Genomic DNA, 14,606 nt, shown 5'->3' with positions numbered 1-14,606 from the left:
GACCAGCGCGAAGGGGGGATGACTCGATTGCAACGCTGCATATCACCAGATCTCCCTATCTTCCCTCCTCCTGTCTCCGTCTGCTTCCGTCTTTATCACCTCTGTCTTTCCCTCATACTTCGTCTTTCTTGCGCCGCTTTGTCCTCGTCTTTCATCCTAGACGTTTGAATCACCCGCTCTGACATCTTTACCCCGTGTTTATCAGTCTCCGCGTCTCCGCAGTCTGCTTGTCTTATCGCCCACCACTTCGCTATCCTTACCAACAACGTTACCTACCACCATTAGAGGTTCCGACTGACCTGAATACACCGATTTACTTCGATATGCCTCCTCCCTTAATAGACTATATCGCCCAGTCCCTCCCGCAACACTGCGAACCTACCTCGCCGTTCCTCGCTACGCTCTCCTCCTACATCCACATCTGTCTGCCCACCCCACTCGCGCTGCTCTCCTCGACCCTAGGCACTCTGAGCATCATATCATGGCTATTCGCGCAGCTTCCACAGATCTACAAGAACTACCAGCTACAGTCAACATCAGGGCTATCTATATTCTTCTTGATTATATGGTGTCTGGGTGATATGGGCAATCTCCTCGGTTGCCTCCTCACTCGGCAGGCCGGCTGGCAGGTCATTATCGCAGGCTACTATGTTTGTGTGGATGTGACTCTAGTCTTCCAGTTCTTCTGGTACACCCATTATAAGGGACGTCGGGATGATGTCTTTGCCACGCTCTCTCGTTATGATGACGACACCGCACACCCGCGGGTCATAGAGGGTATCTCGTTTTCCGAAGACAGCTCGTCGTCTATCGGCCCTTCTCCACAGGTTTCCGCTGGGTCCGACTCAAAGGATGTGCCCGACAGCAAAGATCGATCCACGGGTGTCGTGAACACTGCATCGTCTTCTTACTCGAACGAGAAACTGAGTTCGTCGCGCCGGTCGATCGCCAGGTCTGGCAGTAATTCGGGTTTCCAGAACACTGCTGCGCGTACTATGCTGCTAGCCTCAATGCTTTGCGCCGTCGCCGTCAATGCAGCCCCGACCGAAGCCGATCCAGTTGCTCTCTCCTCGGGCCTGACCCTTGAGTTCTTCGGCAGCATCTTCTCTTGGATGTCCACAGTTCTCTACCTTGGCTCCCGTCCTCCTCAACTGTTCAAGAATCACCGCCGCAAGAGCACCTCGGGTCTATCCCCTCTGCTGTTCATGGCAGCTTTCTGCGGCAACCTCTTCTACTCGTCCTCCCTCATCACCAACCCGAACGCCTGGTACGACTTCGCACCGTACGGAGGCGGCGGATGGGCAGACGCAGACGGCAACAACCGAGTAGACTGGGTGAAACGCGCTGTCCCTTTCTTCCTCGGGGCCTTTGGCGTCCTCTTCCTAGACGGCTTCATGGGCGTCCAATTCCTCATGTACGGCTGTGACGATGAGTCCGTCATTGAGGTTGAGGATACCAAGCGCGGACGCAGTCGCTGGAAGCGTGTCCGTGGCTGGATGCGAGGCTGGATTCCTTCGCCTGCGCGGAAGCAAACCGAGTCCAGCCCCGAGGGCCAGTCTCTGCTGGATGGCAACCGACAACGGTACGGTGCGGTTTGAGTTGACACACCCATCAATACCACTGCATACATCTTTACGACGTGACGACTATATTGTTCCTAGTTTTTCGGTTTCATGCTTCTTCTCTACTTTATTGGCATCTTCTCTTGTTTCGGGCAGAGCATTGTTTATTGCGTGCAAGGGGGACGGTGCAGAGCATAGATCCTTGAACCATCCCCATTACCTACTATATCAGGCAGTTGTTACATGATACATCATACATCATACATATTGACATACATCGGCGTTATCTGTTAGATGATATATTTTGTTTTTGTGCGTTCGGCGCATCTTGGTTTAGATCTTGGGGGTTATATTAGGACATAGTACGCTGCATGGGGTACACGTTAGTTTTTGAACAACAATACATTTTACATTATGAACATTATTTGCTTTGCTTCATATATCGACACAGTATATATTTGCAACTAATATCATCTAAGTATGACCAGTGAGCCGTCGACGAAGGGCAGGGATTCGTTGATCGCCAACGCTCTACCGAGGTGATCCTCAGCCGTGATCGTTCGCACTTCCATTCTACCCCTGCATTTTATTCCTCCAGGCAATAAATAAGCCTCGTATTACTCGTTCCAGCAGGTGGGTAAGCAAGCCTCGCCCGCCCGTACAGAGTAAGTGCCCCGAAGCTGCACGTTCTGTGCCAAGTCCCCTCTACCCAGTCCTGTGCAACGTAGATTGCCTGCTCTGGCAAAGATGTCTCAATTGCGGTTACACAGCCAGAAGAAACGAAAGTCATAAGAAGTAAGAGCGAAGGCAGCCCTGCCAACTCAGACATACAGCCCAGCGCACGACAGAAGGAAAGGGAAGGCACAGCACACTTGTCCTCCATCCAGCTCGTGGCCGCTGAGGTGTCTCTTGACTCGAGTCCTAAGGTTGAGCTTCCCGTCTGTTTACTCGTGCTCGTTCTCGACCATGCCACGCTGTCTGTGGGAGCTTCCACTTCTTTCTATACTTTTCTTTGGCCTATCAGGTGCCCAGAGGCTTAATGATCCCGTCAATGTTTCGTTTTGCGATTGGGGGCTTGCGAGAGGTGATCCTGTCCTTGTGCCGACTATGTCTTGTGCTAGCTGCTGACTCTGTGTCCTGCAGTCAATACCGTTCGCGATCGGGTTTATATTGATGGTGGGGAATTGACGTGGGAACAGTAAGGACAGCCCTCCACTCCATCTACATGGTATGAATCAGAACTAAACAGGTTATGCAGACGTAATGAGGATGGTTCTGTTGAGGTCGACAGCGACGGTGCGGATATATAATCACTTTATGATGCCTTGGTAGCTAACCTATGTGCTGTGCTAGAGGAGGATGCAAGCTTCATCTACTACATGAACCTCTCGTCCTCGTTCAACGCGCCAACGATGAACTTCACCTCCGTCTTCGGCAGTATACCTAAGCCCGGGGCTGGCTCCGAGTCGACGCTTGCTGCGCTGGACGGATACATGTTTGCTAATGACGTTGCGTTCTGGCTCTATGGGTATGCATTCTCTCCATGTCCATACATACTATGTGACCTCTAATCTCTGACGTCTAATCCGGTGCAGCGGAATCGAAGATCCTTTTGGCTCTGCCAGTGAAACGCCCGCAGACACCGTGCTCGCCTACGAACCCTCCAAAGACGGCGACACCACATCCGAAGACCGGTTTACCACGGCCAATATGGGTCCGGTAACGCGCTATATCACCCACGGTGCTGGGGTCTCTGTTCCGAGCGAGAACCTGGGCTTTTATATCAGCGGTGCGCGAGCTCCGGACTGGGGGCCCATATGGGATAATACTACGGCCTTCAATCTCTCTCGGCAGGTGGTTAAGGTGAATATGTCAGAGCGGCCGGCGGATGCTGTTTGGTCGAATGTTTCACTACCTGAGCATATTCCGCCCCGCGTTCAAGCGGAGGCTGTCTGGATCCCTGTATCTGAGTCCGGTGCAGTGGTGCTTATTGGAGGAGCGACCATGGTTGAGTCCCTCATTGATGAAGATAGCTTGAGTGAGGCGCAACAGACCGAGAGTGAGCGTGTTAGCCCTAGCTTCATGTCGTCCGTTTCTGTTTATGACGTTGCCAGCGACACTTGGTATGGATCTACCATATCAATCCAACTGGTTAAGCACTAACAAGATGCAGGTATAACCAGAATACTACAGGCGATACTCCTCCAATCCTCGCCGGATTCTGTGCAGTATATGCAAGCGCGCCCGACAACTCCTCTCATAACATCTACATCTATGGGGGCTATGACGGCCTCAACTATCTCAACCCACCGGTAGACACTGCTTACGTCCTATCATTACCATCATTCGAATGGATCCGCCTCTACACAGGAGACAGTCGCCGCCTCGAGGGCCGAAGGTACCATAACTGCATCAAGCCATACCCCGACAGAATGCTGGTGGTGGGCGGGACAATCCTCGGTGGTGAACGGTCCTGCATAGACGGCGCAATCCGAGTCTTCAACTTGAATACCGGGAGATTCCAAGATGCTTACGACCCAGCAGCGTGGAGCGAATATGAAGTGCCTTCTCTGATATCAGAGCGAATAGGTGGAAAGTACGTTACATCTACCTAAATCAGGCGACAATCCGTCGATACAGTAAATGAGACTAACTCATCCATCCTCCAGCTCCTCCGGCTTCGCAACGCGCACATCCCCCGCAATCTGGACAAACGACTCCCTCAGCCGCCTCTTCGCAACCCCCTACACCAAGCCCATCGCAACCTGGTACCCTTATGCATCAGACACCTCCACAAACACCCAAGACTCAGACGACTCCTCCGACTTCCCCGCCTGGGCAGGCGGGCTCATCGGCGGCCTCCTAGGCCTCGTGGCACTATGCGGCTTGGCTTTCGGCGCATGGTGGTTTCGACGCCGACGACGACAGCGGCAGGCTACGGCCGACTCGGGGCGCCAGGGAACGCCTAAGGAGAAAAGGGTGTCGGATATGAACGGGCTGCCTGAAGGCCGGGGGTGGCAGCAGCCAGCGCATGAGGCGGGAAGCGGGATTGTGCATGAGATACAAGGTAAGAATGGGCCCGTCAAGATGGAGTACAGGATGGGTGGCTGAAGACAATAACTGACATACCTATCTAGGCACGGAGACAAGTCCAGGACAGAAACATGCCGCTGTTGAACTCCCTGCTTCGAGGATTGCGAGTCCCCTGGCAAGACCGGTCCCGCCATAGGTACCTTAGGGCTAAGTTTGGTCTGGGGGACATTGAAGCGTGCAAAGTGCGGAGCATTACTATGGTAAGACGATAAGGTGGAAGGCAGAGGTATCAGCCGGTAATGGTGTTGGATGCATATAATGATATCTCGACTCGAGGTATTCTATTCTAATTCCCTTGTGCTTGTTATTGGATTATGTGCTGCGGTTGCTCCTGTCTATATAAGCATATAAGCATATCTGGAGTATATATTCATGCTAAGTACAGAACACTACTAGCGCAAACCATTCACGATTCATGTACAGTTGTATATTAAGAGGGGTGGAATCGGGAACTGTATACCATATACACGCCCAGAGAAAGTAAAGGTGAAAGAACATGGTATTCGTGAATAGTATATATATATCACAGTAGAAAATAAAAGAAAAGAAGAAACAAAACGAAAGTCCAGAAATAAATCTAACCCTAACCCCTATCCCAATCCAGAAATACATGCGTCCAGCACATCATAGCGCCCGGCTAGTCATAACATAAAAAAATAAAGAAGACAAAATCTTACCAGTTAGACACCCTTCACCAGCCACTAGGCCAGCCAGACTAGCTTTGACTCGTCGCCGCAGACCTGCGCACCCTGCGCTTAACCCAGTCCGATAACAGTGAGTCCAACTGGCTATTCATCTCGCGCAGCCGCTTGCTCTCGTCCTTGAACAGATTACCCGTGATCGGGTGCTCAGGTCCAGCAGGGGGAATATTCGTGTTATCGTAGACAATGACGTACAGATCACGCAGTTCGTTCTCGTCCTCCAGGTATGAGCGCAGGCTGGCATCGCTCCAGGTTGGAGTTGGGGCTTCGAAGGGAGTTGCAGTGGCAGAGGCGCGTCTGCTGTCTGTTGTGTCGGCTGGGGAGAGGGGAGGCGAGTCCGGCGAGTATTGGCTGTCTTCAGCGGGTGGGAGGTCGGTGGTAAGACCTGGGATACTAGGTGTGCGCTGGCGGCTGTCCAGGGGCGAGGAAACGCTGACAGGCGAATCGACAAAGCGGAATTGCTCTGTAGGCTGTTTGGGGGTGAACTTTTGCGGGGGTGATGTGACGGAGTGCGAATAAGGCGCTGGGCCTTGGTTTGGTGGGAGCTGCCGGTTGGGGCCGCCAATGGGCGACATTGGTGAGATCGGAGAGGTTGGTGATGTTGGCGACATTGGCTTCTTTTGAGGGCTCGGTATACTGACAATTGGCGCGCTCTGTTCCGGCTCGTATGACTTGGAACGAGAAGGTCCAGAGATCTCCTCCACTTCGTCGAGTACCACTTGACGTATCGTCTGATCTCTCTGATTCTCTCTCGGGCTTTTTTCCTTCTGTTCGAAAGATTCCTTTGGTTGAGCTGCCTCGGGTTGTTGCTTTTGAAGCTTGCTGATTTGTCTTGCCGGTGCCGCGTGCTTCGTTGGGCGTGCTTCGGGGGAAGATACGGACTCCATGGATGCTTTAGGCGACGGCGATGAGCGAGCCAGTTCGCCCGAATGCTTCTCCGTGCTCTCTTCGTCATCACCGGACTTGGACTTCTTATCCTTTCGCTTGAAGAGGCCGCTAAGCATTCCAGATTTCTTGTCTTTCTTCTTCTTATCATCTTTCTTGTCGTCCGGTTGAAGTTTATCGAGGGCTTCTAGACTGATACGAGTCTACAAGAATCAGCATCATCCGTTCATGTAATTGGGATTGAGAACTGCATACCTCTTTTGGCTCGCCAGAGGCGGCCTCGTCTCGTAGCAGGTTCGGAGTGAGAGAAATCTTCTTGGTCTCCACAGTGTCGTCCTTGAAGAATGAGTCGGTATTTCGGAGCGTGCCATTCCTTGACCGGCTGACGTGAGGTTCAGATATGGGAGAGATAGGATCCTCTTGTTCGAAAATCTCCTGACTTGATCGCTGCTTTTCCGGGCTGGCAGCTGAAGCTCCTTGCTCCACGCTTTCTGACTCTTCAACGCCTTTAGACTTGGGTCGCAGCGGCTCAACGACGATATCTTCGTTCTGCTCTTCTTGCTGGTCATATTCTTGCTGCGCATATTCGTCGGTAAAAGAGACGTCGTCATCATCATCCTCTTCTTCGCTTGAGTACTCGCGGTCAGAAGCTTCAATATATGTCGGGCTGGTGAATTGAACAGTCTTCGCATTTCGTCGGCGCATTGCCTTCTTCAGTGGGTTTTTAGATTTCTCTAAATTATCCCCAAGCATTGACGCGGAGAGCTTATTTGTCAGTCAAAGTCGCGGAATTGAGCGAATAACACCTACATCCACATTTCGGTGCTTGTTTAACCGCGCCAATCTCTCCGTGGGCGTTTCGATATGCTCAGCGGGCAAATATCCTAGTCAATTAGCTAGGCTTTTGACCCTCAGGATTGTACCCACCAATGCTTCCATCTTTCACAATTCGGACCAGCCACCAATAGCTATTGCTGTCATCTAACAGTACCATATTGTCTCCCTTTGACGCGTTCGCCTGTCCGTCGACGGTCGCAACAAAGTTATGCAGCGCATATACAAACTCGAAATTGATATCATCTATCCAGCCAGTCAGCCAATGGAGGGCCAAACTCTACCTCCCGCGCAGAGTAGAGGCATACCGTCATCAATGGAAGGAGAACTCGAAATTTTGTCCATGAGGTCATCATCTAACAAATCGTCGTCCTCCCCCTCGCTATGGTCCTCATCTTCATGATCACCAACATCGCCCTCATCCCGATGCACACCAAGCCCGATATGGATGTCGTCGGTGCCATCGTAGACATCAATCCCGTCATGGCCATCGGGCCCTTGCATAATTTCAGCTTTGTTATCGAGGCTGGCATGACGGAGTTCCTTTTCTTGGTGAGGAGCTAGGCCGGTGTCTTCATTCGTCTGAACGGCGTGCGTATGGTCTTTCGCGGAGGGAGCATCATGGTCTTGGAGGTCGAGCGTATCTAAGCACCAATTCGAGTCAGCCACATCATTTCTGCACCGGATGTGTATCTTCCCGGCAAAACATACCAGCTCGCACCATTCTAGGTCTGGTCATATTTGCGTATAATGTTGAGCGGAGTATTCAAGAATGAGAACTCAGAAGATCGGGAACATCGGAAGGAATGTAATTCGGCAGCGTCGACGCTTCGAAGTGGGATCGCAGGTAGCGAGCGTAAACTGGCAGGTATCAATCGATGTCGATTGATCGCGAAACGAACCGGTTAACGGTAGAAAGGAAGGAATGCCACGACCAGCGGCGGGGATTGAGAACGACGGGATCGGAGGACGACAAGGAGTTTCGTTTCGAGCCACAGGCCCACGAGTCCGTGTTTCCGAGAAAATGTAAAGGCAAAAGAGGAATCTGCAAATGAGAAGACAATAGAAAGGAAAAGGACGTAGAGGCGTCAAAACAAACGAAGCTCAATGAGTTCCCCGGACTCTTTGAGACATTGGGAAAGGAGAGTCTACGATCACAAAGACTCCCAAAGACTCTCAGTCTCTCCCCGACGGTCAACCGCCTTGCGCGCTTATCCACTTGCCCCCGTGCCTGGGGCGGCTTGTTGCTCCTGGCTAGCCGCTTCGGGACTAGTGCGGCCCAGTTCATTTTAGATGCAGCCCTGGCACATGATCTATTTCATCATCACTTCACCAGCTCTCAATACTCAATCCCTGGATTGTCTTACTTTCTTCTGTGTAGAATGCTGGGATTATATCTATCAACTCTTGAACTCTATGTCTTGTCATCATGGACTTCGGCCATCAACCGAGTAGATACACGGGTCACTGACGATCAACCCCCGCTCTGGCCACGAACCACAATAACCACCGACACAGCCCCTTGCCTACATCCGCGTCTCATCCTTCAGGATCCAGGTACTGGGTTTGTTGTGTCTCGGTGGAATTTGATATGGTCTGGCGTTGCACTACAGTAATCCTTGGCCCTGAAAGACGGACGAAGTACGGGCCTGAAACCTGGAACATCACCCTGGTCTGCATTCTGCAGTGCAACATTGAGCATTGGAGACTCAATGGGATCAGTTGTACATAGACTAAAGCCGAATAAAGTTATCTTACTCCGTGGCTGTGCTTGATATAAAATTACCCAACTCTCGTCACACTCCATCAAATCATCCGCGTGTTCAAGTTTCGCAATGATGCATCGAGATTCTGAGGACGAGATTCTTTACTTTCCACCTTCCACTGGGTATTGGTCGCTTGTCCAATATCATGCCAAAATCTCTTCAATGACTCAATGACTCCAAGTCATGACGATACTGCGTTCCATCGTTGAGACCAGGGAGGGGTTACTTGCCGGCGAACAGGCTACCAAGCTGGCGTCCAACGACCATGACGCCGAAAGCCTTACCAACTGCGTTGTGGAGGTTAGGTGTGCTGCATAGTTGCGGAGATGAAGGTGAGAGCTGGCGAACAAGATATCGATCCTGTCGCCGAGTGTCTGTGTCGAGACTTCGCGATCATTGCCCTCTGTAAGATTTCCCAACGTGAAGGTAGCTTCTAGTCTGTCCATATCTTGCAAAAATCGATATCCACGGTTGATAAGTGCCTCCTCAATGTCAAGACCGAGCAACTGGTAGCCATGGATGCCATGGTGGGGTAAAAAGCGGATTTTCCTGTCTAAGGCAGCAGCTGGCGTCTAGAAACCCGGGCCTCGGATTGTCGTGAAGGTCTTGTAGAGCATGCCTGTAGGCAGGGTGGCGTGCGAGATGAAAGGCGAGAAAGCGCATTTAACCTATACAAGGATAATGGCAGATCTTGTATGCCTCATCACGCTGGGGGAGTTAGCAGGAGGAACACAGGGGCGGAAAGGGCACAAACAGCTCTAAGACAGAGGAACACCATCTTCCACCGGGGGCTACTATAGCTTTGCTGTAGCTTTGCTGTAGCTTTGCTGTAGCTTCTGCGCATCTAAGTTAGTTCTTTTGACATTTGCTGGGTAACAGTTAGGCTTCGTGTTGCTGTTTGTCGTCATGGCGTACGCTCAATGGATGATCTCGCGCGGGGGCCAATCAGTCAATCGCAGTGGCATGATAAATATACATTGACTATGGGTCTGTGAATGTAATCACTGAGAATTAGGGAGAAGCTAAGCCTCCCCTTTGACAACGGCTGCCTCTGAGCGGACTACAATTGCCGGCATGCGGCAATCGGAAGCACCCAAATCGATAGGACAATGTCCCTGGGCGTGAGGCTTAGAGTAGCAGCCCAGTGGAGCGCTTAGGTACTCCCAGTAACGCGAGCGTAAGACATCCAAGACGTTAGATTCTCGGGACTAATGGAGACAAACATATGCCTGTGTCTGCCAGCTAACCGTGAGAACTTCCCCTAATAACAAAGTGACTGAAATGCACGAGTAGGTACTGGTATTAAAGGCGTCAGCCATTAGCTTCGTACCCTGGCACACGCGCTACGCACTTTCACGCATCGGACCAGTGTCTATCCCATAGCCGACGGGATTGGGAAAGGCATAATGCACTGGCTGGATAATCCGAATGTTAATAGTGGACGCATTTCTTCCCTCGATCAAACATTTATGAGATCCCATGGGATACGTGCTCAGACGCTATTGAACAGGCTGATTTCAAGACTTCAATTGCCATCTTCTGCTGAGGTGCCAGCTGCTACCTTGCATGAAGCTTGCAGGTCAGGTTGCGCAGCGCTCTTGGGTCAATCAGTGAGCGTGACATGTTCGTCTAGGCGATACCAGCGAGTTTTTGAGACGGTACCGGCCGCAATTGCCGTTAAGATTCACAGAGCCTTGGAGCATTGCAATATAAAAAGGGTCAAGAGCTTCCGGAGAAGTCCGAGGTTGGTACTGCTCTTTATCGGAAGAGAGCGTTGTATATCTCCAACTGGGCTGGATGAATTCCTCAGAGCCGAGATAGGCGCAATCATTTACCTTCCCTTCGCTGCTATTGGACCACGGTCGACCACGGTAGACAGGGGTTGTACTTCAAAGTTCTTAGAAGTGCAACACTCCTCTGGGCAGCATGGGGTGCGTTGAGAGTATACTCCATATCTCATTCTCACGTGCGTCATCCCCAACTTCCCGTTGCCAGCACAGCCCAGGTATGATGAATGAACGGTCCCTAAATAGAGGCGTCGATGTAGCCGCGTAAGGGACGCTGATCCCGGGAATGTAGTCACTAATAATATTGCCAATAGCTATTGATTAGTCGAGCTGCTGCAGTTGACCAGCATCTGGTTGGGTCAGCACAGCCATGGAGGGCGTCAAGCATCGTGACCGCGTTCCTCAAGAATGATTAAGACCCTTCGATGACGTCGCCTTACATAAGGATCTCGAAGGATCAAACTCAAGAATAGCATACATAATAACCTCAAGTAATGAATTGCAGTATGCTTTGAAGAAGTGATGAACAAAGAGGCAAAGAGCAGACACACCGGAATGACTAATGAGGAATGACCTGACTGCTCTTTATAGCTTCTTGCTCCGACTTCTCCCGATGCCTTCTCTTGTTGCACGACTCACCCGCATCAAAACTTCTTTTATCTTTTCCCCATCTCCAGAATCGTTCAAAGAAGTCTTTCACCTATCTTCCACTAGTCGAATTCCTTTTATATCTACGCGCCGCAGCCGATCGCTATTTGGGGTTTAGCTTCTATTTTATCGGAGCTGCGGTAGTCGATGACTCGATAAGATACTCCACATCTCATCCACATTACATCTTCCATCCCCCGATCCAGATTGCGGAGTAACCTTCCTTCTTCTTTTGCCTCTCTACCACCTACAGGCGTCAACTACATCACTCTTCACTTCATGACCTTTATCCTACCACTGCGACCTTCTTTCTGCTCTCCGTGAGGGCATGGCCACTGCACAGAGAAGCAACAGGTCGTCCGGTTTGAGGATCGAGACTTCGTTTCAGCACGGGTCAGGAAACCGCTGGCGGAATGGCGAGCGCGACGGGGAGCGGAGGGGTGCTGATGATCGAGCTGGTAACGAGGGCGACCGTACCAACACACCTCACGAATATGACGCACACCGTTGCGGTACTGATGAAGAAAGCAGTGTTTTGAGTAGCCTTCACTCCTCGACACCTCCCATCTCAGTTCCTCGCCATGATGACAGTCCGAGTCATGATGATATCCCTCACAATCCAGAGGATTTCGGCGCCACCTCGCCGTTTGATTCGTTCCTCCAGCAGGATCAGTCGTCTCCTGGCTTCGATTCCGCCCTCCCCATCACCTCAAAAAATCTGCAGCCTTTTGAAAGGCAGCTGTCGCAGAGCGAGAGGCTGAGCCGCGCTCGAAAATATCAGCCGCAGAGAACATCGAGCCTCCGAAACATTCTTCCGCAGGATGATGACGAGTTGGTGAATGGTATCAGCCAGTTGGGTTTCAGTCCCGACTCCAGAAAATCTCACGTCCGGCGAACAGCTCCGACAGGATTTTCGCGTGAAGCTTTTCCTACGAGTCCGAATGGCGATCGTCCCACCTCTCTCACAACCGTTTCAACTATGTCTCCCGTTATGGATGAAGTACAAACGCCTCCAGAAGCCTCACGGGGCATGCTTTCACCACTTTGTATGTCGTCGCCTACGCAAGCATATCACTCTCCCGAGGAAGATCGCAGCGCCTCCTGGTCCGGAGGGTCTGCGGCTATTTTTGGCAGCAAACCAAGCCGCTGGCGAAGCGGTACAACTACACGTTCGCGCCGCTCGACGAACTCCAGTGGGAAGTCTCCCGCGAGCGCGTTTCTCTCCATGTGGAGCACGAGGGAGGAAGCACCACCGAAGCCTGACGATGAGGGTCAAATGGTCGGAACTGAATATGTTCTTGGTAAGATCATCGGGTCTGGCGGTTTTAGCGTCGTCAAGGAAGCCTACAAGGTTGCAGAAAGTGGTGAGACGAGGCGATTGGCCGTCAAGATTGTGAAAAAGCAAGTTGCCGACAAGACTGAGAGGGAGAATGATGCGGTCCAGGCGGAGTTCGATCACGAAGTCCGTGTTTGGCGGTATCTCAATCACGAGCATGTCTTGTCACTAGATGCAGTCTATGAGACGGGCTACGCCACGTTCTGCTTCACGAAGCTTCATATCGGCGGCACTCTATTCGACCTCATCCGCCAGAATCGCCAGAACAATCGCAGTCTCGAGATGAGCCTTGCCAAAAAATACACATGCCAACTTGCGCTCGCCCTGCGTTACCTGCACGAAGATGCTCGGGTAGTTCACAGGGATATAAAACTGGAGAATTGCCTGTTAGATCCAATCGAGCTTCCCGACGGCACAAAGACTTCGAATCTCGTTTTATGCGATTTTGGAATGGCGGAATGGATCAATGTCGACAACGATGCCTCATCCGAGGTGTACGAGGATGCGGGAGACCGGCCACCGCTACGAACCATTGGCCCCTCTGATTCTAGCACCAGCGTCGCAGGTAGCCTCGAATACGCCTCGCCAGAACTACTCGACTCTTCTTCTGGAATCATCCACCCGTCCGTTGACGTGTGGGCATTTGGAGTTATCGTCTTCACGCTTATTGTCGGGTCCCGACCTTTCCAGAACTCTTTCCAACCTCGTCTGATATCCAACATCCGCGACGGTGTGTGGAACAGAAAGGCAGTCCTGGGTGACGGGAGCGACTCGGAAGCGCGACGCGATGCGCTCGAACTTATAACTCACTGCCTGGAAATGGACTATCACAAACGTTGGACGGTCCGCGACATTCTATCTTCCCGCTTCGTCAGTGAGTTCGTTGCCGACAGCCCATCGGATAACGTCTGGAAGCTCTGATACCCCACGACCTCTACACACTACACGCACCCAGTGTGCAGTCCCAAATAAAATACGACCTCACGACATTTTCTACTCTCGAGCGCCGGTGTTTGGGATTATTATGATTTCGCGATACCCTGCTCTTTTTTTCTGGTTTTGTTCTTTCGCAACTCAGCTCATTTCTTCTGGGTATGCCTCTAAAATTGTTACAGCGGATCGGATTGTCCTCGTTCTATTATTGATCAGCAAGGCGTCGGGCTTCGACTCATTCCATGTATTGTACTTATATACCAGGATGTTCTATATCTTACGGTCTTCTGTTTTCCGGTTTTCGTTGGGATTGTGCATTTTGATGGGTATTACTCAAGACTGGAGTCCAAAGACTGGGTGCGAGTCCGCAAAATGGATAGTATTCGTTAATACCTAATGAAGAATCCTGACTTTAGTTTTCATATTCAGCGTAGTTACGTAGGCACTGTCCTCTCTACTCTTCAATGGTCAGAAGCATGGACGCACGACGATATCAACCACGGCCCAATTCCTCGACGATGCGTCCAATACAGAGCACAAATATACTCCTCAAGTATCAGCTACTATAACCATCCCTGCATACCTTGGTCACCATTTTCACAGGAAAAATGTCGCTGCTTGGTGGTTCGGAGCTACTGTAGTCAAGCACCCACCCACCCATTCCCGCGGCGGGTACAGCGACTAACGAGAAAATATATATCGGCACCGCTATAGCCAGCTCTCCAACAAGACCACTGTATGTATCAGTACTGCCCCGGCTCAAGCGCAGAATCAATTAGAGTTACGCACACCTCTTCGCTTGTTCAGTTGAGTCTAGATCGACTTAATGGGCACGGTTCTGCTTTTCCGAAGGACTAGTATAGGGAGAAGAGAAGGAAGATCATGCGACAACCCCTACCTATACCAGCCCCTCATCGGCAAACATCGAGATAGAGGGGAAGATATCTGCGAAGGCCCAGGGGTACGTCTTAGAGACAGGAGCAAGCAAACAGTGATAGTAAGTATCTTAGAAAGTACCTTGACGCTCTGGCCCGTCTGTATACGGAGTACGTAGCGAAATC

The 14,606-nt window shown here is 51.3% G+C and overlaps 5 protein-coding genes across 5 annotated transcripts; 4 read left to right on the top strand and 1 right to left on the bottom strand.

The window, feature by feature from the left end:
• The first annotated feature begins 14 nt into the window (after window positions 1–14).
• On the top strand, window positions 15–1,986 carry BDW74DRAFT_163338 (PQ-loop repeat-containing protein). Its single transcript, XM_073726090.1, has one exon. It carries the CDS (start codon window positions 324–326, stop codon window positions 1,596–1,598), a length of 1,275 nt encoding a protein of 424 aa, XP_073578256.1. The 5' UTR covers window positions 15–323; the 3' UTR covers window positions 1,599–1,986.
• Window positions 1,987–2,528: 542 nt separating this feature from the next.
• Window positions 2,529–4,791, top strand: BDW74DRAFT_183635 (uncharacterized protein; the record flags this gene model as incomplete). Its single annotated transcript, XM_073730566.1, has 8 exons — window positions 2,529–2,646; window positions 2,706–2,760; window positions 2,821–2,858; window positions 2,916–3,090; window positions 3,158–3,685; window positions 3,736–4,158; window positions 4,232–4,629; window positions 4,700–4,791. The coding sequence occupies 8 exons, from the start codon at window positions 2,529–2,531 to the stop codon at window positions 4,789–4,791; spliced, it is 1,827 nt and encodes a 608-aa protein (XP_073578255.1).
• Window positions 4,792–5,043: 252 nt separating this feature from the next.
• Window positions 5,044–8,227, bottom strand: BDW74DRAFT_163331 (uncharacterized protein). Its single transcript, XM_073726089.1, has 6 exons — window positions 7,787–8,227; window positions 7,384–7,719; window positions 7,169–7,321; window positions 7,052–7,125; window positions 6,497–7,006; window positions 5,044–6,444 (listed from the first exon to the last, which is right to left on the bottom strand). The coding sequence occupies exons 1-6, from the start codon at window positions 7,812–7,814 to the stop codon at window positions 5,371–5,373; spliced, it is 2,175 nt and encodes a 724-aa protein (XP_073578254.1). The 5' UTR covers window positions 7,815–8,227; the 3' UTR covers window positions 5,044–5,370.
• A 184-nt stretch (window positions 8,228–8,411) lies between these two features.
• On the top strand, window positions 8,412–8,850 carry BDW74DRAFT_109444 (uncharacterized protein). Its single transcript, XM_073721742.1, has one exon. The coding sequence runs from the start codon at window positions 8,458–8,460 to the stop codon at window positions 8,689–8,691; it is 234 nt and encodes a 77-aa protein (XP_073578253.1). The 5' UTR covers window positions 8,412–8,457; the 3' UTR covers window positions 8,692–8,850.
• A 2,318-nt stretch (window positions 8,851–11,168) lies between these two features.
• On the top strand, window positions 11,169–13,963 carry BDW74DRAFT_163328 (serine/threonine-protein kinase). Its single transcript, XM_073726088.1, has one exon. The coding sequence runs from the start codon at window positions 11,605–11,607 to the stop codon at window positions 13,531–13,533; it is 1,929 nt and encodes a 642-aa protein (XP_073578252.1). The 5' UTR covers window positions 11,169–11,604; the 3' UTR covers window positions 13,534–13,963.
• Window positions 13,964–14,606: the final 643 nt, after the last annotated feature.

Source organism: Aspergillus multicolor, assembly GCF_047715735.1.
Source record: "Aspergillus multicolor strain CBS 133.54 unplaced genomic scaffold BDW74scaffold_48, whole genome shotgun sequence".
Lineage (NCBI taxonomy): Eukaryota > Fungi > Ascomycota > Eurotiomycetes > Eurotiales > Aspergillaceae > Aspergillus > Aspergillus multicolor.
The sequence above is the reverse complement of the archived record's forward strand: the minus strand, read 5'-3'. Positions and strand labels throughout refer to the sequence as shown.